This window comes from Pseudopodoces humilis, chromosome 18, assembly GCF_049639895.1.
Source record: "Pseudopodoces humilis isolate 2021_Gansu_Grassland_sample_001 chromosome 18, ASM4963989v1, whole genome shotgun sequence".
In the NCBI taxonomy this organism is placed as follows: Eukaryota; Metazoa; Chordata; class Aves; order Passeriformes; family Paridae; genus Pseudopodoces; species Pseudopodoces humilis.
This window is the reverse complement of record NC_142217.1, coordinates 222,913-250,179: the sequence shown is the minus strand read 5'-3', so window position 1 is coordinate 250,179 and position 27,267 is coordinate 222,913. Positions and strand designations below refer to the sequence as shown.

Here is a 27,267-nt window from a genome sequence, read left to right as displayed (position 1 = left end):
CGGACGAAGACGCGGGACGTGGGATGCGTGAGTATAACGGGGAACCGTTCGGTCGGGGTCGGGATCCCGGAGTGCGGCGACGTGGTGTGTGTGTGAGAGGGGAACTGGCAGCCAGATTCCCCAAGTGAGAGCGGACCCTTAATTAGTGCGTCTCCCATTAGCCCGCGAGGGCGTGGGCCACAAACAAGGGGAAGCGAAAGAGACTGTGTGATTTGGAAGGCACTCTGGAAGAATGGGGCAGGGGAAAAGCAAGCCCCCTGTATCTATTAAACTCCCACCGGTACCTAGAGATAGTCCGTTAGGTCATATGTTAGAAAATTGGCAGTATTTCCTGGGAACAGAAAATAAAGATAAGGTGAAAATGATTCATTATTGTGTAGAAATATGGAGAGGAAAGGAAATTTCAAAGAAGGTATTTTGGCCTATATTTAGATCAACCGAAGATTGGGTTAGACAAAAGTTAAATTCCTGAGTAAACAAAAAGATCCCCTTTAGTTCAGAGGAAAGTGCTTATGCAGAGATCTGGGTAGTAAATCCCGAGGTTTTTATATTTAAGCTGACAGAGAATTCGGAGGAGGGGAAGAGAAAGAAAAAGAAACCTCGGAAAGAAAATACTTTGATAATTCCCCCTCCATTTGTACCACCACCTCCTCCACGGGTCCCTCCCCCTCCGAACCCCGAGGAGGAGGATTTAGACGTGCCAGATGTGGGACTGTGGAAAGAAAGGACACTTTAAGAAAGAATGTAGGGTAAGAATCCAGGATGAAAAGATGTTTAAAGAAGATTAGGGGGGGGTCAGGGGCTCTTTATTATGGGGACCCGAGAACATCAGAAAGAGCCCTTGATAAAGTTAAAAGCAGGTCCCCAGCACCAAGAAATAACATTCTTGGTAGATACTGGAGCTGAGAGATCAACAATTCAGTTTTTACCTAAAGGATGTAGTATATCCAAAGAAACTACTATGGTAGTAGGGGCAAAGGGGGAACCCTTTGAAGTGAGGGTTATTAAAAATGTGATGATAGAATCAGAGTCAAAAATTGAGTTGAGGAATTTTTTTGTTAATACCAGAAGCATTAAGAATAAAGTAGGAACAACACACCCCTTGGCACCCTCAAAGTTCAGGGAAAGTAGAAAGGTGGAAAAGATGAATGGAGAAATAAAGAAGCAACATACTAAGCTAGTAATAGAAACAAAACTATCATTGGTCAAGTGTATTCCACTGGCCCTTCTGAATATTCGAACCCAGCCAAGGGCAGATTTGGGAATTTCCCCTTTTGAGATGCTATACGGTATGCCCTATAATATAGAAGAAGTTCAAACACATCCAAATGTGAGTGATCAATACATCAATGAGTATTTGATAAAATTAATGAAGTTTAAAAAAGCATTGTGAGAAAAAGGGATGCTAGCTCAAAAACCACCATTAGATTTTATATTACACCAGGTACAACCCGGAGAGTGGGTGCTGATAAGAAGTTGGAAAGAAAATCCCCTAACACCGAAGTGGGAGGGGCCGTATCAAGTCTTACTAACAACTGACTCTGCAGTTCGAACAGCGGAAAAAAGGCTGGACACATGCGAGTCGAATAAAAGGACCTGTGAAACCACCAAAATCTAATAACTGAGAAGTGGGGAGCCCGGCTGGGACTTGAGACTTAAGATATCCTGAACAAAATAACATTCCAAAACTATTAATTTGCTTAGAAACTTATGAATAATAAATTCCATAAAGGCTTTTATATAGAATATAAGATACCTCCATCTAGTGGTGAAGAAATATATAATAGAGGTGTTAAAATAGGCTGTACGTTATGCCAAAATTGTTACCCTTTTGTCTGTTTTAAATGTATAATATGTGAAGAACTCTGGTGGACCCACTGTCATAGAGGCTACCCACCAAGAGGCGTGTGCAGCTCTTGCTACAATGCCCAAGGGATCTCACTGATTGGGCTCTAGTAACTAGAATACAAGCAGGAGAATTTGAAAAGGGATCAGAGAAGTGGTGAGCCATCTACTCAAAAGGAGTCAATCCCTTGTATTATTGTTATCATCCAAACAAACCTACGCCTTTTGTAGCAAATATAGTAGCTGGGTTGTGCAGACGGTGGCTCCAGAAATTAGGGTGTTATACCCCTTTAATAAAGCATAAAAGTTGGGAAAAATACATACAAAGAATTAATAAAAGAGGAAATAATTCCCCTCCTGAAGAATACTCTTGCTGTCGAGAAGATGATACACCCCGTGTCCCGAGGCAACCGGGTCAACGAGGGAGGCAGAGGAGTAAACAAAAACGTGGAGGGAAGCATTCTAATATACATGGGACCAAAAGATCATGGTTCTGGAAATGCCACAAGAGTGAGAATGAGACAACCCAGTGAAGTAATTTCTGGGGAATCCAAATTGACACCTCACAAAAGAAAAGCCTCTATTATAGTAGGGGAAACCAATGCTCATTAAAGAAGTCAGTAACAGTTATAATCTTAATTAGCACATTTAATATTAGTACAAGTAAGACTCACGAGCCCTTCAATTGGTCCTTAATCCGATGGGAAGACCAGGTCGTTATCCAATCACAGATCACCTCTGAAGCCCCTAGCTTTCAAGTTACACTAGACTCTCTCATTGAGTGGAAGGGTACTAGTTATAAACCGCCTGGGTATAAGGTACTATATATGTGCCCAGCTTCTAATCCAGGCAGAGGATATTGTAATTACCCTGGCAAATTTTATTGTAAATATTGGGGCTGTGAGACAATTTCCATGGGGTGAAAGGTACAGAACCCAGGTAAGTATCTAAAGGTTGAAAGGGGTCCACACGGATGCATAAAGCCCTGGATAAGTCCCTCAGGGGCAGTAACATATGTTAAGACTTGCAAATTTCACTACATCAATATAACACAATCCCAAGACCCTGAGTGGTTATTAGGACGAACCTGGGGTCTCAGGGTGTGAGAACCTGGAAGGGATTGGGGAGTGCACATTCTTATAAAGAAAGAAGTAGTTCCCCATGATTCGGGATTTGTTGGACCGAATCCAGTGGTATGGGGAGCCGTAGACCCCAACGTAAGGAATCAAAATAACCATTCAGAAAAACTAGAAAATAGCACCCAAATAACAATCACGATAGGGACATCCCAAGAATATGGAAACAAGGCTCTTTGGAAAATTTTGCAAGCTACCTTTAAAGTGTTAAATGACACACACCCAAATTTAACTAGAGAATGTTGGTTATGCTATAACATTAACCCACCCTTTTATGAGGCCATAGGCTCCATAGCAGAACCAAAAAGAGCAAACGGCACTAATCCTGCCGCCTGCTCATGGAAATCAAGAAGAGAAGACACCCCAAGAATAACATTATCTCGAGTTACTAGAAAAGGAAAATGTGTGGGAAATGTGCCCCCAGATAAAATTCACTTATGTCAAACAAAACTACAGATTAATGACCCTAGTAAGCCAGCTCAGTGGCTAATTCCAGCACCTAATACTAAATGGGTTTGTAACATTTTAAGAATAACCCCATGTGTTTTTATAACAGCCTTTAATGAAACCTACGAATTTTGCATACAGGTTATAATAGTTCCCCGGATTAATTACCATTCTGAAGAATATATGTATACACAATACCAAAATTCAAAGTTGGTGAAACGAGAACCCCTCACGGCACTAACAGTAGCCGTATTGCTAGGTATAGGAGGGGCTGGATTAAGAACAGGTGTAGCATCCTTAATGAATCAACATCAGAGATTCAGAGAGCTTAGAATTTCAGTAGATGAAGATTTAAGAAGAATTGATAAATCTATAAAAGCCCTCACAGACTCCCTAGACTCGTTGGCTGAAGTAGCCTTACAAAACAGAAGGGGATTAAATCTATTATTTTTACAGCAAGGAGGCCTATGTGCAGCACTTAGAGAAGAATGTTGTGTATATGTAAATAAAAGTGGAGTAGTAAGAGAAACCATAGCTAAATTACGAGAAGGACTAGAAAAGAGAAAAAGAGAGCAAAAAAATGCAACAAAGCTGGTACGAATCTTGGTTTAACTATTCTCCCTGGTTAACAACTCTAATATCTACTATAGCAAGACCGCTAATTTTACTAATCTTAAGACTTATGTTTGGACCTTGTATTTTTAACAAAATCATTAGCATTGTGAGAAGCAGGTTAGAAGCAGCTCACCTTATGCTAATACGAGCTAAATATGAAGCCTTAAATGGGGAAGAGACAGAAGATTATTTAGAGTTAAGTAAAAGAGAACTACAAAGATTTAACGAACAAAAGTAAGCAATAGAAAAAGGGGGGAATTGTAATAAATAGAGACCCTTTTGTTCGCCTAAACATGTAAGATACGATGCTTTGCAAAACTATGCTCTGTGTAATAGGGATGAGGTTGAAGGCTGCTGCTGACATCTGTATAATTATGAGAACAGCCTTGCAAGCTCTCTTGAATTCCAGAAAGTTAAGCCACTCAGATAAGCCTTAAAAGGAGAACAGTGAGGAAAGGTCAAAAGAGGAAGACTCCTGATCTTCATCCTACGACCACCAGAAGGCAAAAAGCGACCACCAGTGACCGGAGGCACATGCGCAGAGACACCCGAGAAAGGACACGTAACCCGGAAGTCGGACCACTTAAAAGGGAAGACACGGAAATTGGACGTGCGGCAGCCGAAGGAGTAGAGACTCCCCTGCCGCCCAGTGCTGATTTTTGCTTATTGCTTGCTTGCTGTAATTAATAAAATTTTTACCATATCACTCTCTTGAGTGAGTTCATAACACCAGCCATGGCTGCTGCTGGGTCCAGACATTTGCTGAGATAAAGCTGAGCCAGAGCTTCAGCATCTCTCCCAAAATCACAGAATCACAGAATGCCTTGGCTTGGAAGAGACTTTAAACCTTAAGTGAACCTTATCATTCCATCAACTGCCATGGGCAGGGACACCTTCCACTATCCCAGGCTACTCCAAGCCCCTTCCAACCTGGCCTTGGACACTTCCAGGGATCCAGGGACAGCCACAGCTTCTCTGGGCAAGCTCTGATCTCTGCCCAGGTGAGCAGAGACAGGAGCCGAGGGAACGGCTGGAGCTGGGCCAGGGCAGGGCTGGGCTGGAGATCAGCAAAAGCTTCTTCCCCCACAGGGGGCTGGGGCACTGCCCAGGCTCCCCAGGGAATGGGCACGGCCCCGAGGCTGCCGCAGCTCCAGGAGCTTTTGGCCAGCGCTGCCAGGGATGCACAGGCTGCGATTGTTGGGGTGTCTGTGCAGGGCCGGGGACTGGACTCCATGATCCCAATGGGTCCCAGATCCCAGCTCAGCCCCTTGTGCAACTCTCACCCTTTGGCTCAGCCTTTGTGTCCCCTGGAGGCGCTGGCACAGCTGATGGGGTGGGGCAGGAGCGGGGAAGCCCCAGCATTCCCCTGGCAGTGACACCACAGCCAGGACAGCAGCCCCGGCGTTCCCCTGGCAGTGACACCACAGCCGGAACAGCCCCAGCGTTCCCCTGGCAGTGACACCACAGCCGGGACAGCAGCCCCAGCGTTCCCTCCCTGGAGATGCTCCAAGGGAAGCGTCCAGAGTCGCGTCCAGTCAGCGGAACTGAGCGGCCACTGAGCACCCCCAGCCTGGGCTGCTGTGGATTCCTCTGCAGACAGCTCGGGGAAGGTCCCCTTGGCCACCCCCACAGTGCCACAGACAAGTGTCACACAGTTACAGAGCTCTGCCCACAGCTCACAGGGGGAGTTAATTTAAAAAAACAAACAAGCACAGCACCGGGAAGGTCTTTGTGCACCGAGGCTTTGCTGCAGCCAAGGAAAGCTCCTGGCTCAGGGTCACCTTTCCTGCTCGGCCAGAGCCCCGAGTGCCCCAGCAGCAGCAGCAGCAGCAGAGAATGGCAGCATTGCCACAGGCTGGCTCAGGAAGGGGAGATTTCCCCCTCGAGAGTAGCTCCTCTGCCAGGTTTTGCATTCAGGCAGCTGCAGATCCCTCAGCTCTGGTTGCACAGCAGCTGGAAATGCAAGTGCAGGAGTTCTGTTCATGGCCAGCCACAGCGGGTGACAGCAAGGACAGGGCCCTGGCAGTGGGACATTTGCAGGGAGCGGCTGCAGCAAGCGCTGGGGGCTGGAAGTGTGTGCAGAAAACAGCCTGGGGGTCTCTGGCCCGAGGCAAAAGGAACAAAGTTTCAGTTCTGGCCTCCCCAGGGAGCACCAAAATCGTTCCTTTGCACGGCGAGGTTCCACTGGCGGGTGTTGCAGGGCCCCCAGAGGAGAGCCCAGGGTGTTCAAAGTGCCTCGGCCGGAGCAGCTTTCTGTCCCGCTCCGGGGGCATTCCCGCGGGCTTGGGATCCCTGGGAAGGCGCAGGAGGAGAGGCTGGAAGCGGTCGGTTTGTGGGTTTGGGGTTTGGATTGTTTTTTGTGGGGGGGTGATGGCCGATTGGTATTTTGGTGTTTTGTGGGGCTGGGGGAATGTTTTTTTGTGAGCTGTGCCCAGGGGTTTGCAGCCCCGCGGGTGCGGGGAGTGCTGGCGCAGCCCCAGCCCGGGCGGGGCGGCCCCGGGCGGGCTGTGGGGGGCGGGGGCGGGCGGCCCGGCCCGGAGCCGCCGCCTCGGGCCGGGACCCCCCCGGGCAGAGCTCTGTGCTGGGGGCCGAGGCCCGGGCAGCGCTGGGCGGCCTGTGGGTCCCCGGCACAGGCGGGTCCGTGTGGCCGGGCCGGCGCCGTGTCCACAGCGGGCTCCGAGGGGAGCAGCCCGGGCCGGCCGTGGCCGTGCGGGGCCTGGCGGGGCTCGGGGGGCTGGGCCGGGCCGGGCAGAGGCTGAGGGAGAGCGGGACAAGCGCTGTGTCCTGGGGTGACTTTATGATACTGGTATCCCCAATCGTCTGGTTTATGTTATATATTAAGTTCTGCACCTTTAAGATTGGCTTTGAGAGCAAGAGAGGGAGAAGAAGAAGCGCGCAGTTTGTGTTAAGGAAAAACATCACTCCCCCACATATCACTGGCGAGACTGGTGTCTGCAGCACAGACAGACAGCGGGACAGAGCTTCTCTCTGGCTTTCAGTTCTAGCTAGCTGAGGCAGAGGAGTTCCCTGGACCTTTGTTTGGTTTTTTTCCCAATTTTCTTAGATCTGTGCAAGCCTGCTCTGGACTGAACACCCAGCCAAACCCCGAGAGCTCACGCCTGTGGCCCACCAGGGCCTGGGCCTCAGCAATCTCCAGCGCCGGAGGGACTGATAAGAACCTGAGCGAGACGAGCTACACTACATGAAAAGGACTTTTTTCCTCCTAGATTTGCCATCCCATCGAACAGCAAGAGGTTTTATTATTTAATATTACTCAATTTCTGTTAAATAAACAGCTTTTTCCACTTCTCTCCAAGGAATTTTTTTTCTTTTCCCGGACCAGTTGGTGGGGAGGGGCATTTCCCTGGGGAAATCCCCATTTGGAGTTTTCCTTCCTAATTTGCCCTAAACTAAGACAAATACAGTTTTTACGTGTTATGTCACAATACCAGACATGAAGAACGTGCTCTACTCTGCAGCCGGGAGCCACGGTCTGTCCTGGAGCCTTTGGCAGAAAGTGCCTAGAGAAACTCGAGACCAACCACTGAGATTCTAGAGCCAAAGCTACAGAAGGTCCGAAGCCAGCTACACTCCCACAAAGAAAAAAATCTTAGCTGCCTATGAAAGAATTCAAACCGCCTCAAAAGTGATTGGCACAGAAACACAACTCCTCCTGGCACCCCGACTGCCAGTGCTGGAGTGGATGTTCAAAGCAAAAATTCCCTCTACCCACCACGCCACCGACGCTCCATGGAGCAAGTGGATCGCCCTCATCACGCAGTGCACCCGTATAAAAAACCCATATCGCCCTGAAATTTTAGAGATAATTACAAACTAGCCAGAAAGTGAAAACTTTAGTCTCATTGATAAAGAAAAGCAAGAACAAGTAACACGAGCTGAAAAAGCTCCACTATACAACCAACTGCCAGCAGAAGAAACACGCTATGCTCTGTTTACTGATAATTCCTGTCGCATCGTAAAAATGAACCAGAAGTAGAAAGCAGCCGTATAGAGCCCCACATGACAAGTCACAAAAGCCACTGAAAAAAAAGTAGATCAAGCCCACTTGCTGAACTCAAAGCTGTTTAACTAACCCTAGACATTGCTGAAAAAGAAAAGTAGCCAAAACTCTATCTCTACACTAATTCATAGATGGTAGCCAATGCTCTGTAAAGATAGCTAGAAAGATAGAAAAGAGCCGACTGGCAACGCAGAAGAAAGCCAATCTAAGCTGCTGATGAGTAAAAAGACATCGCCACCAAAGTAAGGAAACTGTCTGTGAAAGTCCGTCATGTAAATGCCCATGTCCCCAAGAGTAAAGCTAATAAAAAGCACCGAAACAATGAGCAAGTGAATCAAGCTGCAAAGATAGAAGTATCAAAGATAGACTTAGATTAGCAACACAAAGAAGAGTTGTTCCTAGCTCGATGAGCCCATAATGCCTCAGGCCATCAGAGTAGAGATGCCACCTATAAGTGGGCACGAGACCGAGGGGTGGATCTAACCATGAACAGTATTTCCCAGGTTATCCGTGATTGGGAGACGTGTGCCACGATCAAGCAGGCCAAGCGGTTAAAGCCGCTATGGTACAGTGAGCAGTAGTCCAAATATAAGTATGAAGAAGCCTGGCAGATTAACTACATCACACTGCCCCAAACCCGCCAAGGCAAGCGGTACGTGCTCACAATAGTAGAAGCCACCACTAGATAGTTAGAAACCTACCCTGTGCCTCATGCTACAACTCGTAACACCATCCTGAGACTTAAAAAGCAGGTCCTTTAGAAGCATGGCACCCCTGAGAGAATTGAGTCAGACAATGAGACTCATTTCAAGAATAACCTTATAAACAGCTGAGCTAGAGAACATGGCATTAAGTAAGTGTACCATATCCCCTACCATGCACCTACTGCAGAAAAAGTAGAGAAGTACAATAAACTGTTAAAGACTACCTTAAAAGCGTTGAGTGAGAGATCTTTCAAAAATTAAAAGCAGCATCTAGCAAAAGCCACCTAAATAGTTAATACCTGAAGTTCCACCAAGCGAGCAGGCCCAGCCCAATCCGAGCCCCTGCATATAGTAAACAGAAACAAAGTCCCAGCAGTACATCTCAGAAGTTTATTTTAAAAAACCGTTTAAATCAATTCTACTTCGAGTACAGACAAACCCATTCATAAAGTTGTTTTTGCTCAAGAACCAAGTTGCACATAGTAGATAATGCAGAAAGATAAAACAACACAATGTGTACCTCAGGGAGATCTGATAGTTAAGTGAAGATCATGAATAAATGCCCTTGTCTGTATATAATGTATGTGTTGTAAAGTTAAAATATATATATATATATTAATTTTGATAATAAGTTGATGATATGGAGATAAAGGGTAGAAGAACCAGGGCCTGGCTCAGAGGCAGCCCCGGCTGCAGGGGTCCCCGGGGGTCTCTGGGGAGGGTGTGGCAATGGGGGCTGCCGGAGCTCTGTGCCTGGGGCTGGGCGCGGCTGCCGAGGGAGCGGAGCATGCAGGCCCCCCCCCCCCCCCCCCCCCCCCGTGCTGGGGCTTGCTCTGCCTGCCTCAGGGGCTGCATTGTCAGCCCAGAGCCGTGTGGGGATCGCCCGGGACCAGCAGGGCTGGCAGGGAAAGCGGCAATGGGGGCAGCAGAAACGGGCAATGCCAGAGCTGGGGGTGCTCCCGAAGCCTGCAGATGTTGGGAGCATGGACAAGGGGGCCCAGGGATACCCCAGGAGCCTGAAACAGGGAGCCCAGACAGTGCTCACCACGCAGGACTCCTGGGATGCCAAAGTGGTGAGGCCAGACAAGGGGAACCTCCTGGCTTGCCAGGAGCCCCAGCAGACAGAGAGGGGGAACAGCAATACAAACTTGACCCGCAGCAATCCAGACAGGGGGGGCTTCCAGGACCCCACAGTGAAGAGACCAGAGTGGGGAAATTCATGCTTGGGTGTTTTTGCTGAATCTTGGCCATTTGTGTATTTTTGGAGACTGAGTCTTGCTGTTTTGGTGGTTTATATGGGCACCAGATGCCTGGTGACTTCTTGAGATGGCTTTTGAGAGAAAGAAACCCCAAACCCAATGTGTTCATGAATTGTATTTTCCTCAAACCAGGATTTCTCATTCCTAAACTTTGGCCAGATGGAGAAGCAGGCTGTGAGGAAGATGCCCCAGGACACCCAGGCAGGTGAGGAGGAAGTCAGTGCCCCTTTCCCCCTCTCTCCTGCTCCATCTCCCAGCCCAGCATGGCCCCTGGCTGCAAGACAACCCCGCTGCCGACGCCGTCCTGCCAGGGACGCACTGGGGGAATCTCCTTCCCCTTCCCTCTGGCACGGAGGCAAATCCCATCCTCTCCTTGTCCTTCCTCCCCCAGACAAGGAGCTGAGGATGGAGACCAGGGAGGACAAATCCCCATGGCAGAACCTTGTGGAAGAGGCTGTTTTGAGCAGCTGCAGGGTGCAGGAATCCCACGGGGAGCAAAATCCCAGGAGATCCCGCAGGAGGAGGGGCTCCAAACCCATCCCAGGGTGCTCTGAGGAGGAAAGACCCACCCTGTGCCGGGAAGGCGGCCGGAGATCCAGCCGGGGCTCTGAGCTGGTGGTGCATGAGCAGCTTCAGGCTGGGGAGAAGCCCTACAAGTGCTTGGAGTGTGGGAAGAGCTTCAGCCAGAGGAAAACCCTGATCAGCCACCAGATGATCCACACTGGGGAATGGGCCTACGAGTGTGGGCAATGTGGGAAGGGCTTTAGCTTCAGCTTCCACCTCAGCATCCACCAGATGATCCACACTGGGGAGAGGCCCTACAAGTGTGGTGAGTGTGGGAAGAGGTTTCAGACCAGCTCCAATCTCGTCCTGCACCAGCGAATTCACACGGATGAGAGGCTCTTCCGCTGCCCTGACTGTGGGGAGGGCTTCAAGCAAAACTCCCACCTCATCATCCACCAGCGCATCCACCCTGGGGGGACCCCATGAGTGTCCCCAGTGTGGGAAGTGCTTCAGCCGGAGCTCTACCATGACCCGACACCAACAGAGGCACCAGTAAGGGAAGCTCTGCAATTGCCCCATCTGCAGGAAGAGCTTTGTGCACTGCTCCAGCTTCATCCCCCCTTGAAGGACCCATGTTGGCAAGACACCTGGTGATCCACGTTCCTTCTGATCCATGGTGGGAAGACACCTGTACCTCTTCCTGCCTGTGGCAATGCCATGATTTGGGATCGAAGAACGTGAGGGTATGGCCATGGCCTTGTCATTATATTCAATCCCATCTCAGGTCATTGCCAAGGGCAGGAAAAGGACTCCCTCTCTGTCACCAGAGGAGAAGAGTCCTTTCTTGGCAGGAGATACGTGGCCAGGAAGAGTCAGTCTGTGGTGGTTTATTTTTCCCTGTTATAGTTTTTCTTATCTATTCTGTTACGAAATGTATTTCTGTGTCTGTTTGTTCCTTATTATCCTTATCCCGTTGCTGTTCTCAATAAATTGTTCTTATCCCAGCATGGGATCTTTGCCTTCTGTGCTTTCCATGGCAGATGGGAGGGAAGAGAGCGGTGGTGCAGTTTTAGCGGGAGCAGGAAATTGGGGAATCCCATTCCTGAAGCCCAGCCTGTGGAAACCGAGCATCCCAGCTGGTGCCAGGCCTGCTTGCCATGGCAGCAACCTTGGGAGCGGGTCCCTGGCTGGGGGCTGCAGGAACCTCTTCCCTCTGGTGCCCAGGGACAGGAGTGGAGGGAGCGGCTGGAGCTGAGGAGGGCAGGTTTAGGCTGGATGTGAGGAAAAGGTTTTTCCCCCGAGGCTGCTGGGGCACTGAACAGGCTCCCCAGGGAAGGCTCCCAGCTCCAGGGCTGTCTGAGCTCCAGCAGCGTTTGGCCAGCGCTGCCAGGCCCAGGCTGGGATTGTTGGGGTGTCCTGTGCAGGGCCAGCAGTTGGACTGGAGGATCCCCATGGGTCCCTCCCAACTCAGCCAATTCTGTGGCTCTGCGATCCCATGAGCCTGGGGATGGGACTGCAAATGATTGCCATGGCAACAGGCTCTGGCTCCAGGCCTGAGCTGGTGTCCATGGCAACCACCCCTGGCATGGGGTCTCCATGGAGCTGCCAAGGGACTGACCATAGCAACAGGGGCTGTGATGGCTGTCATGGAAACAGCATAGCACCAGGGGGCTGGTTATGGTTGCCATGGAAACAGACCATAACAATGGGGCAGATGTTGCCATGGGAACAGACCACAGCAGGGAGACAGCTCTGGCCAGGAGCAGCTCCTGAGCACAGCCCAGCAGGGCTGGGGCCCTGCCAGGGCAGCTCAGGGACACGAGCAGGCCCAGACAGAGCTCCCAGGGGCTCAGCACTGGCAGGGGCTGGGGGATGTGCCAGAGGGGGCTGTGTCACAGCAGCACCTCTGTGGCTGTGTCCTGGAGCCCCAGAGCAGCTGTGATGTCAGAAAGGGGCTGTGTGACAGCTCCGAGTTTGTTGTGTGATGTCACTGTGCAGCTAAGGCATCACACAGGGGACTGTGTGACATCACAGAGAAGGCTGTGACATCATGGCATGGCTGTATGACATCATAGTGCCATGTATGACATTGGTGGGCAGCAAAGAGCGGCGCCAACGGCCAGAGCCGGCTCTGGGGGCGGGGCCGGGGCTGTGGGCGGGGCCGCAGCGGAGCAGCGCGATGGCTCCAGCGCTGGGGCCGGGGGCACTCCCGGGGGGCGGCGAGAGGTGAGGGGGACCCCCGGCCCCAGGACTCTTTGATCGCCCATTCCGGAGCGCCGAGGAGCCCCTAAACCCCCATTCCTGGGCGCCGTCATCCCACCGAACCCCCATTCCCGGCCGTGGGTCCCACCCTGCACCCCCTTATCCGGCACCAGGAATGCCTGCACCCCTTTCCCGGCCATCCCGCCTCTCGCAGCCCCCAGAGCCCCCTTCTCCTTGACCCATTTACCCCCTGGACCCCTATTCCTGCCTCTCCCAGCAGCCAGCCCCTCCTTTCCTCAGCACTCAGGACACCTGGGACCCCTATTCCCAGCCATCCCGGCTTTCCCTGCCCTGTCCTGGCAATGGGGACAGCGGGGACCCTTGGAGCTCCCTTTCCTGGATACAGGAACGCCCTGAACTCCAGCCATGCCACATCTAGCCAGCCCTAGCCTCCCCTCCTGTCAGTCCTGGCATCCCCAAATGCCCTTCCCGGCTCTCCCCGTTCCCCCTTTCCTTCAGCCGTGACCCCCCCGATCCCAAATCTCCAAATGTCCCCCCAGTTCTCCTCTCCCTGCGTTCCCTGCACGCGGTGCTGTCGGAGCCCGACCCGGGCTTCCCGCAGTCCATGTCCATGGGGTCCCTGGCTGGGATCCCCTTCCAGCGCCACCGCAGTGAGCAGGGCCGGGCGGAGCCGAGCCGGGATCTTGGGATAGCCAGGGCTGGGATATTGGGATAGGCAGAGCCGGGATATTGGGATAAGCCAGGGCTGGGATATTGGGATAGGCAGAGCCGGGATATTGGGATAGCCAGAGCTGGGATATTGGGATAGCCAGAGCTGGGATATTGGGATAGCCAGGGCTGGGATCTTGGGATAGCCAGGGCTGGGATATTGGGATAGCCAGGGCTGGGATATTGGGATAGCCAGGGCTGCGATATTGGGATAGCCAGAGCTGGGATATTGGGATAGCCAGGGCTGGGATATTGGGATAGCCAGGGCTGGGATATTGGGATAGCCAGGGCTGGGATATTGGGATAGCCAGAGCTGGGATATTGGGATAGCCAGGGCTGGGATATTGGGATAGCCAGAGGTGGCACAAGGAGTGGCACCGGCACGGGGCCAGCGGGGAGCTGCAGATGCTGCAGCAGCGGCACAGCCAGAGCGGGGCTGAGCAGGGGGAGCCGGGGCTGGGGGATCTGTGGGGCTGCGATGGCAACTGTGGCACTGCCATGGGGATCCCTGAGATCCAGGCTGAGGGATTCACAAATTCCCTGGCTCACAGCTGCAGGGAATGTCTCCGGAAATATGTCAGATATGGGCGGGAGGCACTGGAGTGTAAAGGTGGGGAGGGCAGAATTCCCATGGGAATATGGGAATGGGAATGTGGGATTTGGGAGGGCAAAATCTGGGAATGTGGGAATTCCCACAGAAATTTCATGGATGGATCTCAGATATCCCATTCCCATGGGACCTCCATGGATGGATTCCACTGCTGTCCCATTCCCATGGGAATTCTGTAGATGGATCTCACTGCCATGCCATTCCCATGGAATTCCATGGGCAGATCTTCCCATCCCACTGCCATGGGAGCTCCAATCCGGTTCCCCCCCAACCCCATCCTGGGGATTGCCCTGTTTTTTGCCATTCCCACCCCCCACAAGACTCCTGGGGGTCCCTCCATGACCCACCCAGTCCCCCCAGACTCATCCTGGGTTCCCCCTCATCCCCTCATAACAGGAATCCCTGGAAGTTCCCCCATGTCCCCTCCCCCAGGACTTTAGGGGTCCCACCCAACCTGTCCGTGCACCCCCAGATTTCTTCCACAGCCCCCCTGTGATGGTGGAGGGTGGGGGCCGAGTGCTGGTGCCCCCCTGCCTGCAGCAGATCCAGCGGTGAGGGCAGTTCGGGGGTCCCTCAGCATTTGGGGTCCCTGGGATTTGGGGTGACTCCCCGGGCCCCCCAGGATCTCCCTGAACACGCTGACACTGCCTGTGCACAGTGAGAAGGTTCAAACCCGGCACGGGGTCCCCAGCACTGCCACCCGCATTGCCCAGGTACCCCCAAACCTGCCGAGAACCCCCAAACCCCCCAGGACACCCCAACCTCCCCGGGATCCCAAACACAGCCCTGGATGCTCCAAAAACTCTTCAAAACTGCAAAACCCCACACAGACATTGAGAAGGTTCATACCTGGCATGGGGTCCCCATCTCCATCACCAGCAGGTTCCCCAAAACAGCCTTGGGACCCCCAATTCCACCCCCGGGATCGCCCAAATTCCCTCATCGGGACCCCTGTAAACCCCCTTGGGAACCCCCCAAAAACCACTGTGGCCCCAAATACACCCAGAACTTCTGAAAATCCCCAGGAACCCCTCACGAAGGTTTATACCCAGCATGGGGACCCCATCGCCTTCATTGGCATCACCCAGGTACCCCCAAACCCTCCCGGGACCCCCAACCCCTCCCGGGGCTCCACTGCCGGAACCAACGGGAGTGGTGTTGCCCTTTTAAGAGGAGTTACAGTGGGACCCGACAACACCGGGGGCCCTTAAAGCGGCCATGGTAGAGAGAACCCCCAAAATCCACCCTGGGGGACAAAACATCCCCTACAGGGGCTTGGGGTGGGGGCACCCCTAAAAATGTCACTTAAAGCCGTCATGATGCCCCCCCCTCAAAAGGGGCTTGTGGGGCTGTGGCCGCACAAACACCCTAAAATGGGGGGGAAAAAACCACCCCTGTAGTGGTGGGATCCCCCAGAAAAACCTGAAAAAGCGAAAAACTCCTCTTCAGAGGGGCCTGAAGACCCTGAAAGGCCCTGGAAGAGGGACAAGATCCCCTCCTCTGCTGGGGCCTCCCCGAGCCGGGAACTCTCCCGTTCCTGCACTCGGGGGCGGCTCCTGGGCTGAGCCCCCCTCAGCCGGGGCTGCGGGGGGAACTGGGGGGGCTGGGACGGGGCTTGGGGGTCCTGGGGTGAACTGGGGGACCCTCAGTGCTCCCACCTCCCCCTGTTCCCCTGTCCCGCCCCGTTCCCATTGTTCCCCCAAACCTCCTCTGCTCCCAGCTCGGTTTGCGGGGGACCCAGCCCTTTCCCATCGTGTCCCGGCCCGGCCCCGCTCACCCGAGGGCTCCGAACCACGCACAGGGACAGAGGAGGGACAGAGGAGGAGGAAGAGGAGGGGCAGAGAAGGAGGAAGAGGAGGAGCAGGAGGAGGAAGAGCTGGAGCAGGCAGAGGAGGCTCCACGTGCGCTCCCCGCTCTCTGGATCTGCAGCTCCTTCGGGACCATCGCCCCCCATCTCGCAGGTGCCCGGGGAGGGGGAGCTCGCCCCAAATACCCCGGGGGTCCCTGGGTTTGGGGTTTTTGGGGGGGATGTTTGGGGATGGCAGGGCTCCAGAGCCGAGCCGCAGATGCCCCTCGGGGGGACATTGGGGGTCCCCGGGAGGTGTTTTTGGGGGGTCCCGGTGGCGGTGGCGGCAGGGGCCCGGCGGGGCCGGGGGGGTGCGGGTCCGGCACGGCCGGGAAAGGGGTTCGGGGCTCCCGGTGCCGGCAGTGGCTGCTCCCAGCATGAGCCCAGTTGCTCCCCGCGTGTGGCTCCAGTTTCCTCGGCACCGCAGGATGAACCAAATCACTCCCAGTCATTCCCTATTAGGGTACAATTTGTCTCCATTTTCCCCAAATGTTATCCCCATTTTCCCACATTTTTATCCATTTTTCCAGCAATTTTATCCAATTTTCCCACATTTTTATCCATTTTAATCCCAAATTTTCCTTATTTTTATCCCATTTTTTTCCCATTTTTACTCCATTTTTCCTTATTTTTATCTTCTTTGCATATCATTTTTCCCCATTTTTTCTAATTTTTTCCTGCATTTTCCTCTTTTTTATCTTATTTTTTCTCAAATTTTTCCCAATTTTTTCTGATTTTTTTCTAATTTTTCCTCCATTTTTACTCAGATTTCCCGTCATGTTTTCCAAATTTTTTCCCATTTTTAATCTGTTTTTATCCATTTCCCCATTTTACCCTGTTTTTGCTCCATTTTTATTTTTTTCCCCATGTTCTCAGCTCCTATTTTTTCCCCATTTTTATTCCATTTTTCTCCCATTTTTTGCTTTATTTTTACCATTTTTATTCCCCATTTTCCCCGCATTTTTCTCCCAGTTTCCCCCATTTTTTTCTCTGTTTTTATCCCAGTTTTATCTCATTTTTCCACAATTTTATCCTTATTTTTGTGTATTTTTTCTCCCATTTTTCCCATTTTTTTCCCCATTTCCATCCCATTTTACCCTATTTTTATCCCATTTTTCCTCTTTTTTTTTTTTACCGTTTTCACTTTGTTTTCCTCCATTTTTTCCCAATTTTTCCTCCCATTTTTCTCTCTTTTCCCCCATTTTTTTCTAGTTTTCCCCAACTTTTTCCCCCATTTTTCCTCCATTTCCATCCTATTTTTCCCTCTTTCCCCCTAATCTTCCCCATTTAATTACTCTAAAAAAATAATATTTTGGGGGGGAAATATAGAAATTTTGGCAGGAAAAAAGGGTGCTTTGGGGGCAAAACTCCATGAATTTGTATCACAGCTTTCCCATGATTTTTCCATGATTTCTAGCCGGAAGGAGGAGTGGGATTCATCCAAACATTCTGGAAGCTGGAATAGGACCAGGCCATCTACCTTCTCAAAAATCTTGACCAGCTCATCTGCAATTCCACCTTTCCCCACTCCCTGGATTCCCAGGTCTGGAAATTCTTCTACAACCTCCCAGGTAGGCAATTCCCAAAATTCCATGGAAAAATGGGATAGGGGGATTTCATCCTGTTTTTTTCCTGATTTTCCCCATTATTTTCCCCAATTTTTTTTTCTCTTTTTTTTTTTTTATTAATTTTCCTGATATTTCCCTCATTTTTCCCTGAATTTTTCCCAGTTTTTCCCCCATTTTTTCCTGATTTTTTTGTTTTTCCTGGGTTTTCCCTCTTCTTTTCCCAAAATTTTTTTGTCTTTTCCCCAACTTCTTCTCAAAATTTTTCCATAATTTTTCTAGTTTTTCCCATTTTTTCCCATTTTTTCCCCCGTTTTTTTCCCATTTTTTTCCTCATTTTCCCCCAGTTTTTTTCATCTTTTTTTTCTGATTTTTTTCCCTGATTTTTTCCAGCTTTTATTCCCTTTTTCTTATTTTTTTCCTAATTTTTCACAATTTTTTTCACATATTTTTCAAATTTTTTTTCCTGATTTTTCCCTGTGATTTGTCCAAATATTTTCCTTTTTTTCCTAATTTTTCCTGATTTTTTCCTGTTTGTTTCCTTGATATTTCCTAGTTTTTTCCCAATTTTTTTTCCAGTTTTCCAAAGTTTTTTCCCCGCTTTCTTGTCCTCATGTTTTTTTTATTTTTTCCTTGATTTTTCCCAATTTTTTCCCAGTCTTCTTCCTCTTTCTTTTCCTGATTTTTCCCTGTTTATTCCCAATTTTTTTCCTAAATTTTTTTCTTGATTTTCCCCCACTTTTTCCTGATTTTTCCCTCTTCTTATTGCAATTTCTACCTGGTTATTTCCCATTTTTTTTCACAATTTGTCCCTGATTTTTCCCTGTATTTCCTAATTTTTTTACTGATTTTTCCTGATTTTTTCCAGGTTTCTTCCCTCTCTTTTCTCAGTTTTACCCAATATTTGCTCAATATTTTTCCAGATTTTCCACATTATTTCCTGATTTTTATTGACTTTTTTCATGATTTTTTTTATGATTTTTTTTCATGATTTTTTATTTTTTCTGATTTTTTTTTCAATTTTTTCCCATTTTTTTTCTTAAACTTTTCCTTGATTTTTGTGCTTTTTCCTGTTTTAATCCCATTTTCTTTTCCTGATTTTTCCCTTTTCCTTTCCCTAATCTTTCTGATTTTCCCAATTATTTCCTGATTTTTTTCATTATTTTTTTCTGATTTTTCCAGATTTTTTTATCCTTTTCCTGTTTGTTTCCCTGATTTCCCCCTTGATTTTGTTTTTTTTCCACATTTTTTCTCTGATTTTTTCCAAATTATTTTCCCTAATTTTTGCCATTTTTTTCTCAAATATTTCTGGTTTTTTCTTCATTTTTCCAATATTTTTCCCAACTTTTTCCTGATTTTTCCTGATTTTTCCGAAGGTCTTTTCAGCTTTCTTTTCCTGATATTTTCCCTGGTTTCTCACAATTTTTCACAATTTTTTCACGTATTTCCCATTTTTTCCTGATTCTTCTCTCTTCCTTTCCCAATTTTTTTCTAGCTTTTTCCCAATTTTTTCTCAAATTTCCCTAATTTTTACCTGATTTTTCCTGGGTTTTTCCCTATTGCTTTCCAGATTTTATTCCTCTTTCTTTTCTGGATTTCCCCCAATTTTTCCAAGTTCTTTCCCAGTTTTTTCCTGATTTCCCCAATATTCTTTCCAATTTTCCCTGGTTTTTCATGATTTTTCCTTCTTTTTATATTTTTTCCTGATTTTTTCCCCAATTTTTTCACATTTTTTCCTTGAGTTTTCTCTTTTTTCCCCCAAATTTTTCCTGGTTTTCCCCAATTTTTTGTCAAATTTTCCTGTTTTTCCCACATTTTTCCCAATTTTTTCCTGATTTTTCCCAGATGTTTTTGAATTTCACCCTGATATTTTTCAAAATTTTTCCCTGAATTTTCCCTTCCATTTTCCTTGAATTTATCCTGGGTTTTTTTCCATTTTTTTCCCAGTTTTCCAGTTTCCTTCACACTCCCAGTATCATCCCAGTAACTCCCAGTCTGATCCCAGTCACTTACATTCTAATCCCAGTCACTCCCAGTATGAGGCCAGTGGCCCCCAGTTGCTCCCTGTCAGTGCCAGTATGACCCCAGTAGCCTCCAGTGTGATCCCTGGGACTCCCTGTCTCTCCCAGTATATCCCAGTCAGCCCCAGCATGCTCCCAGTCATTCCCAGCTCCTCCCAGTTGCTTTCAGCATGATCCCAGTTGCTCACAGCCATTCCCAGTCAATCCCAGTATGATTCCAGTCACCCTCAGTGGGATCCCAGTCTCAGCCAGCAGGGACCCAGCTGCTCCCACTGTGATCCCAGTATGATCCCAGTTGCTGCCAGAATAGTTCCAGTTGGTCCCAGTTCCTACCAGTATGATCCCAGTTGTTCCTAGAATAGTCCCAGTCCATCTCAGCATGCTCCCACTCACTCCCAGATGCCCCCAGGGTGCTCCCAGCTCTTCCCAGTGTGGATCCATTCACCCCACTATGATTACAGACCTTCCCAGTATATCCCAGTTGCCCCTGTAAGGTTTTAGTTACCTCAGAATGATCCCAGTCTTTCCCAGTGGCTTCCAGTTTCTCCCACTATGATCTCAGCTGTGGTCTCAGTCCCCTCAGCATGGTGCCAGTACCTCCCAGTTGCTCCCAATGTGTCCACATTTTCCTCCCAGCATGGGCCCAATAGCTCCCAGTAACCCCCAGTCAGGTACCATTTGCTCCCACTGTAATCCCAGTGGTTCCCAGTACTATCCCTGTAGGAGCCATAGTCACTCCCAGTATGGTTGCAGTCACTTCCAGGATGATCCCAGTCACTCCCACTACAATCTCAGTCACTCCCAGTATGGGCTGTTGTACCAGTCACCCCCAGTATGGTTCCAGTCCCTCCCAGATACTCCCAGTGTGATTCCAGTCATTGCCAGAGTGACTCCCTGTCACTCCCAGGGTTGTCCCAGTTGCTCCCAGTCACCTCCAGCACGTTTCCAGTCCCAGTCAGCACCTTTGCAGTCACTCCCAGTATGATCCCAGCTAGTTCTACTAGGATCCCAGTATGACCCCAGCATGGGCACAGCTGCTCCCAGGATTATCCAGTGTGGTTCCAGTTGCTCCCATTTACCTGCACTGTGGTTTCAGTCTCTCCCAGTCTATCCCAGTTGCTCCTAGTCACTCCTCAGGTGCTTCCAGCCTGATCCCAGTTGCTCCAGGTCCTCCCAGTCACCCTGAGTGCAGTCCCAGTTGTTGCCAGTGTGGTCCCAGTCTTGCCCAGCATGGCCCAGCTGCTCCCACTGTGATCCCAGTAGGATGCCAGGTGCCCTTAGCATGGTTCCAGTTGCTCCCTGTTCCTCCCAGTCTGATTCCTGTTGTACCCAGTTGCCCCCAGTATAGTCGCAGTCCCTCTCTGGATGATCCCAGCCCCTCCCAGCATGGTCCCAGTTGCCCCCAGTGTAGGTCCAGTCACTCCCACTCGCTCCCAGTTGTCCCCAGCACAGTTCCTGTTGTTCCCAGCGTGATTTCAATTTCCCCAGTATGGTCACAGTCATTCCCAGTATATCCCAAATGCCCTCAGCATGCTTGTGCTCATTCCCAGTCATTCCCAGTTGCTCCAGTAAGGTTCCAGTTACCCCAGTACAAACCAGTCCCTGCCAGTGCTGCCACTCCTGGGATCCCCCAGCCCTCTCTGTGTTCCCCCCTCCCGCATCTCCCCAGAGGAGCCCCAAGGGCTGGCAGTCCCCAGCCAGGGTCCCCAGCCAGCCCCAGGTTGGATCTGCAGCCCCCAATTTTCCCAGTTTCCCTCTCCTTTTCCCCAGGCTGGGTTCCCCCCGTCCCCAGTGGGTGGGAGCAGCTGAGAGCCCCGCGCTGCCCATCCCCACCTGTCCCGGCTCCATTCCCGCTCCTGCCGTGGGCTGTGAGGGGTTCAGGAACGGGGCACCGAGGGTGTCACTGCTCCTGCGGGAGGAGGAGGAGGGATGGAAGATCAGGGATGAAGGAGAGAGAGAAGGGATGGAAGTAGGAAAAGGAGGTGGAGTTAGGGAGGAGGAGGAAGGATGGAAGGGGAGGAGAGGGAGGAAGAGGAGGGACAAAGGAGTATCTGGGAAAGGAGAAGGAGCCACGAGGTCAAGCGCTCCCTGAATTCACAGCCCCTTGTCGCCCTGAAAACTCAGCTTCTGAGCTTGCTGACATGGTTTTCTAAGGACTTTCCCAGGACAGTAACTGTAAACATAGATATGTGTACATTCTTTCTGTTACACATCTTGTGATGGGCATCTCTCATGGCCAGTGCAGTGAGAAAGTGTTATCCTGACCATCCAATCCCTGGCTGTGGTCAAAAACCTGTAAATCCTGGGAGGAAAATAAACTCTGCTCTTCTTTTCACCACACCTCGACCTGTGTCCGTGTGATCTATTCATCTTCAGCGGTAACAGCCCCTCACCCCATCATCATCCTCCATCCCACAGGTGCCCTGGGACAGGGAGCTCAGCCCAGATACCCTGGGGGATCCCTGGGTTGGATTCTGGGGGGGGGATATTTAATAATTAAGGACTGCAAAGCTGAGCGGAAAATGCCCTTTGTGGAGACACTGGGGTTCCCAGCATCTGTTAGTGAGAAGATGGGAAAGGGGGGGAACTTTTTAGATTCTTGGCACTCCCAGCAGCCTGAGGAGGGCAGGGACTGAGCAAACTGGGAACCCCCAGTACAAGCGTGACCCCCAGCAGCTGGGACAGTGGGGAACCCCTGAACACCAAAGGGGAGAGACCAGAGATGGGGAACTCCTGGGAGGCATTTTCAGGGCTGAATCTTGGTGTTTGGGAGGTTTTTATGGAAGGCTTGTAATTTCTAGAGATGGACTTGGGCAGGAGGAACCCCCTATTCCAATGTGCTCATGAATTGTATTTTTTCCCCAAACCAGGATTTCCCATTCCCAGACTGTTGGCCCAATGGAGGAAGAGGCTGTGAGGAAGAGGAAGATGTCCCAGGACACCCAGGCAGGTGAGGAGGAAGCCAGTGCCCCTTTCCCCCTCTCTCCTGCTCCATCTCCCAGACCAGCATGGCCCCTGGCTGCAGGACAACCCCGCTGCCGACACCGTCCTACCGGGGACGCACTGGGGGGATCTCCTTCCCCTTCCCTCTGGCACGGAGGCAAATCCCATCCTCTCCTTGTCCTTCCTCCCCCAGACAAGGAGCTGAGGGTGGAGACCAGGGAGGACAAATCCCTGGTGCAGAACCTCATGGAAGAGGCTGTTTTGAGCAGCTCTACAGAGCAGGAATCCAATGGAAAGGAAAATCCCCAGAGATCCCGCAGGAGGAGGGGCTCCAAACCCAGCCCAGGGTGCTCTGAGGAGGAAAGACCCACCCTGTGCCAGGAAGGTGGCCGGAGATCCAGCCAGGGCTCTGAGCTGGTGGCCCATGAGCAGCTTCAGGATGGGGGGAAGCCCTATGAGTGCTTGGAGTGTGGGAAGAGCTTCAGCCAGAGCAAGAGCCTGATTTGCCACCAGATGATCCACACCGGGGAATGGGCCTATGAATGTAGGGAATATGGGAAATGCTTCAGCTGCAAATCCAACCTCATCATCCACCAGCGCATCCACACTGGGGAGAGGCCCTATGAGTGTCCCCAGTGTGGGAAGAGGTTCCAAAGTGGCTCCACCCTCCTCCAGCACCAATGGATTCACACAGAGGAGGGGCCCTTCCGCTGCCCTGACTGAGGGAAGGGCTTCAGGCAAAGCTCCCACCTCATCAGGCACCAGCGCATCCACACTGGGGAGAGGCCCTACGAGTGTGAGGAATGTGGGAAGAGCTTCAGCCACAGCAACAGCCTGACCATCCACCAGAGGATCCACACTGGGGAACGGCCCTATGTGTGTGGGGAATGTGGGATGACTTGCAGCCAGAGGTCCCAACTGATTATCCACCAGCTCATCCACACCGGGGAGAGGCCCTATGAGTGTCCTGAGTGTGGGAAGAGGTTTCAGACTAGCTCCACTCTCCTTCTGCACCAGCGGATTCACACAGATGAGAGGCCCTTCCGCTGCCCTGACTGTGGGGAGGGCTTCCAGCGAAACTCGCACCTCGTTAGGCACCGGCACATCCACACTGGGGAGAGGCCCTACGAGTGTCCCCAGTGTGGGAAGAGCTTCTCAGACAGGTCTAACTTGACCAGACATCAACGGAGGCACCAGTAAGGGAAGCCCTGCGAGTGCCCCAAGTGCAGGAAGAGCTTTGTGCACTGCCCCAGCTTCATCCCCCATCAGTGGACCCACATTCCCAATGATCTGTGTTGGGACGACACTGGGCTGGTGGTCATTTTATTTTGGTTCTATCTTTTGATTCATCTTCATCCCTTCAAAACAGACAAAATTGGGGTAAAAGCCTACAAATTCGTCAAAGGCATCTAAAGCCTCAGTTTTTACTAGTGCTTCAAGGGAATCTGGGATTCAGGGAGGTAATGGGGAGGGTTTTGGGGATATTTGGTATATTTGTCTCCATCTTTTGGCACTTAAGGAAATGAGCAAGTTCAATCTGTCACCTCAAAACCACTCAATGCCCCTGAAAAGTACTCAAACCCACCCAAAATTCCTGGATTCCACAGCCACTCAGGGTGTGATGTCTTAAGTTTTAGCTTTCATATTTTTCATATTCCGCTTTGCCTAGGTTTGCAGTTTTGAACTTCCTATTAAGTGTTAGTGAGCTCTCTTCACAGAGTAGGTAGACAAAACAAGATGTTCACTAAATTGTAATCTTTTACTAAATTGTTTTCCTTTTATACCAAATTGCTATCCAATCCATTAAATAGTGTTCTTTTATTAATTTTATCCTTGTATTCAATTCACTAAATTGTATCATTTTTTTCCCTTGTTATTTAATTGCTGTTAACTCAATCGATCTAGTTGTCTGATTTTAATTTAATTTATAACAGCACCAAGAAGAAAAGGGGCTTACTGAGAGCAAGCAAAATTAACCCTCTGCCAGGACACAAATTTAGAAGACAAAAAATTAAAAAACCCCACAGCATCAGCCCAGCTTCCCAGTGAGAAGGGTTGGAACTCTCTGCCCTAAACACTTCCCCAGCAGGTTTACAAAGGGAACTGGGATCTGAGCTGTGCCCTCCGAACCAACAGAGCCAGCCTCCCTTCAGGGTAAGAAGCCACAGCCTCAGTTATAGCCCTGGGTGCCTCCTGTGCCCCAGAGAATGGCTGTGGCTGTAAATGTGTGTTTGGCTGCAGCACAGGGCCAGGGTGAAGCTCGGCAGCCTCATCAGAGCCCACGGCCACGGCCCTTCCCTGCCGGGGCCCTCACCTGGCCCGGCCCAGCCCGGCCCGAGCAGCCCGGGCTGGCCTCAAGGGATGGGCTCCACCTGCCCGCTGTGCCCACAGGCCGGGCCCATGGGCTCGCAAGAGGCTTCCTCCCAGCTTTGCAAAATCTTGGCCAAGAGTGTCCCCTTTGCTGTGCTGAGAAGAGTAAAAAACCCTCTCAATTTAACCCCACTGCACTCCTCATGGGGGATCCCTGCGCACCTTAGGAGAGAGCCCAAGTTTTCCCTGTGTGCCTCATGAGGTGCAGGCCCAGGTGATGCCACTGAAGGAAATGTGCCCTCACAGCCCAGGGACGCTCAGCATGGGCTCCCCCAGCCCCTCGGGGCCCCAGTGCTGGTCACGGCAGCCCCTGCCTGGCTCCTGCCTGCCCACACCGTGGGCACCCCCGGCTGCTCCTGGACATGGAGCTCAGCCAGGGCTGCTGTGTGGGCTCTGCTGGTGGTACCAGCTGGACACTGGGGTGACAACTCCATCTCTTTATTAGAACAAAAAACATGGGCCAACCCCTGCTCTGGTGCACAGGGTCTGCCCAATTTCAGTCCTGGCCAGGGACTTGGGAGGTGTGGGTCTTGGGATGCCCTCAAGACGGGGATGCAGCTGCAGCACAGCAGAGGAAGACAGAGGTGAAGAGCGAGGATGACAGGTCGGCTTCTCGGTGATTAAAGTCTTTGGCCAGTCTTCTGAAGCTGCAGAGGTGCTCCTGTGGAGAGAGGAGGTGGCTGAGGCCCCCAGCTGCCGCTGGCACACAGGGACCCTCCTGCACAGCAGGGCCCAAAGCTGCCAAGGCTCCCCAGCATGGCTGGAGCTGCTGGCACAGCTTGGCCCAGCTGGACAGCTGCCCCTCAAGGCCCTGGAGAGCAGGGGATGGCTCTGGGCAGGGTCCCTGGCCAGGAGCGGGTCCCAGAGCACCTCTGCCTTTCAAGGACAGTCTCGTCCCCGCTCTTCTTCCTCACTACTTTGCTTTGCCTCTGCCCGCTGCTCCTGGGGCTGCTCTTGGCCAGGCAGCCTCAGTGGCAGCCAGCACTGGCTGCAGCCCCAGCAGGCTCCCCAGGACAAGGCCCAGCAATTGAGAGGCCAATGAAAGGCCTGGGCAGCAACAGAACTCTCAGCAGAGTTATTTGGGCAACCAAGGCCTAGCCACAAGTCCACAGCAGCCTCACTGGGAATGTTTCCTGACTATGAGCAGCCTTTCAAGAAGCTGTTTGAGGCCGAGATCAGCAAAACACTCACCATTTTGTCTTCCACCAATACCAGATTCCAGCACAGCACATCATCAGGAAAAGTGCTCCACCAGCCACAATGGCCATTAATTTAATCAAACCATGTGTTCCCTGGTAGAAAACTCTTCTCATGCTTTCCCAGGTATTCTGAGCATGTGCTGTGGTGCTGGCTGCATCTGTGGGAGCAATGGGCAGCGTGAGCCTGTGCTGTGCTCCACTGCTGAGCTGGCAGCATGCTGGATACGGCCAGGACATTCTCTGTTTCCCCCAGAGCTGGGGCCTGCAGGCACCTTGCCACCCCTTGGCACAAGACTGCTCAAACCCCCTGAGCTCGAATGGCACAATTTCTCTGTGCTGTGTTGGTCTTCTCCAGGAAATACTTGCCAAAGACATGGATAAGGATCAGGAAAATGCCCAGGGTTTTGGAAATGCTCCAGGGCCACCCCTCTTCCAAACAGACCCTAAACCTGAACTAGCCTGAGACCAGAAATTTTCAAGGGATCTCGAGGTGTGCATGGCCTGTGCTGCAGTTTGGACTTCCTGCCAGGATGCCAAATGCCTTCCTGCAGAGGCTGGGGAGAAGCTGCAGCCAGGCCAGGCTGGGAAACAGCCTTGCAGGGCATAAAAGCAGCAGTGGGGCAGTGAGGCTGCCATGGATCCCTTCCTGCTGTGCTGGGCACGGTGTGTCCAGATGTGCAGAGAAAGCCCCCGGCTGCCAAGTCTCAGGAGATGGCTGAGGGACATGGACCCACCACAGCGTCCCTCCAGATCATTCAGGATTATGTCCAGATATTTCAGTTCCTCTATTGCTACATTACTGTCTCCTATAGGTTTGTTCTTCTTTCTCAGGGGAACATAATATAAAGTATTTCCATTTCCCAGGAATGGATCCCACAGAACCAGTGCTCAGCCTGTGGGGTCAGCAGGGAGGCACCACACACCCCAGTGATGGGAGCTGGGCTTGCTTGCAGAATCCAGCTCAGGAGCTGGGAAAGTCCTTGCTGCAGACACACCTGTAACTCAACAGCCAGAGAAGCTTCTCTCATCTCAGGCAGCACTGAGCCACAGGAGCAGTGAGAGGATCACACAGAGTGAGGTCACACACGTGCACAGCTCTGTCCTGGCACCTGCAGCAATGCCGCCCTGGCCGAGCCTTGGGCTCTGAGCTGGCAGAAAGGCTCCCAGGGCGAAAGGCCTTGACCTACCCTTAGAATCTTCCTCATCATCAGGCTCAGTAACTGATATGGACAGGGAATCCAGGTCATCTTC

General features: G+C 51.2%; 1 protein-coding gene across 1 annotated transcript in view; it reads left to right on the top strand.

Moving 5' to 3' along the window:
- The window catches only part of LOC102104375 (uncharacterized), a 268,555-nt gene that overhangs the window by 35,967 nt on the left and 205,321 nt on the right, over positions 1-27,267 (top strand). Inside the window, 2 exon segments of the mRNA XM_088063819.1 lie at positions 10,694-10,962; positions 23,185-23,688. Of these exon segments, the coding sequence (XP_087919945.1) occupies positions 10,694-10,962; positions 23,185-23,688 (773 nt within the window).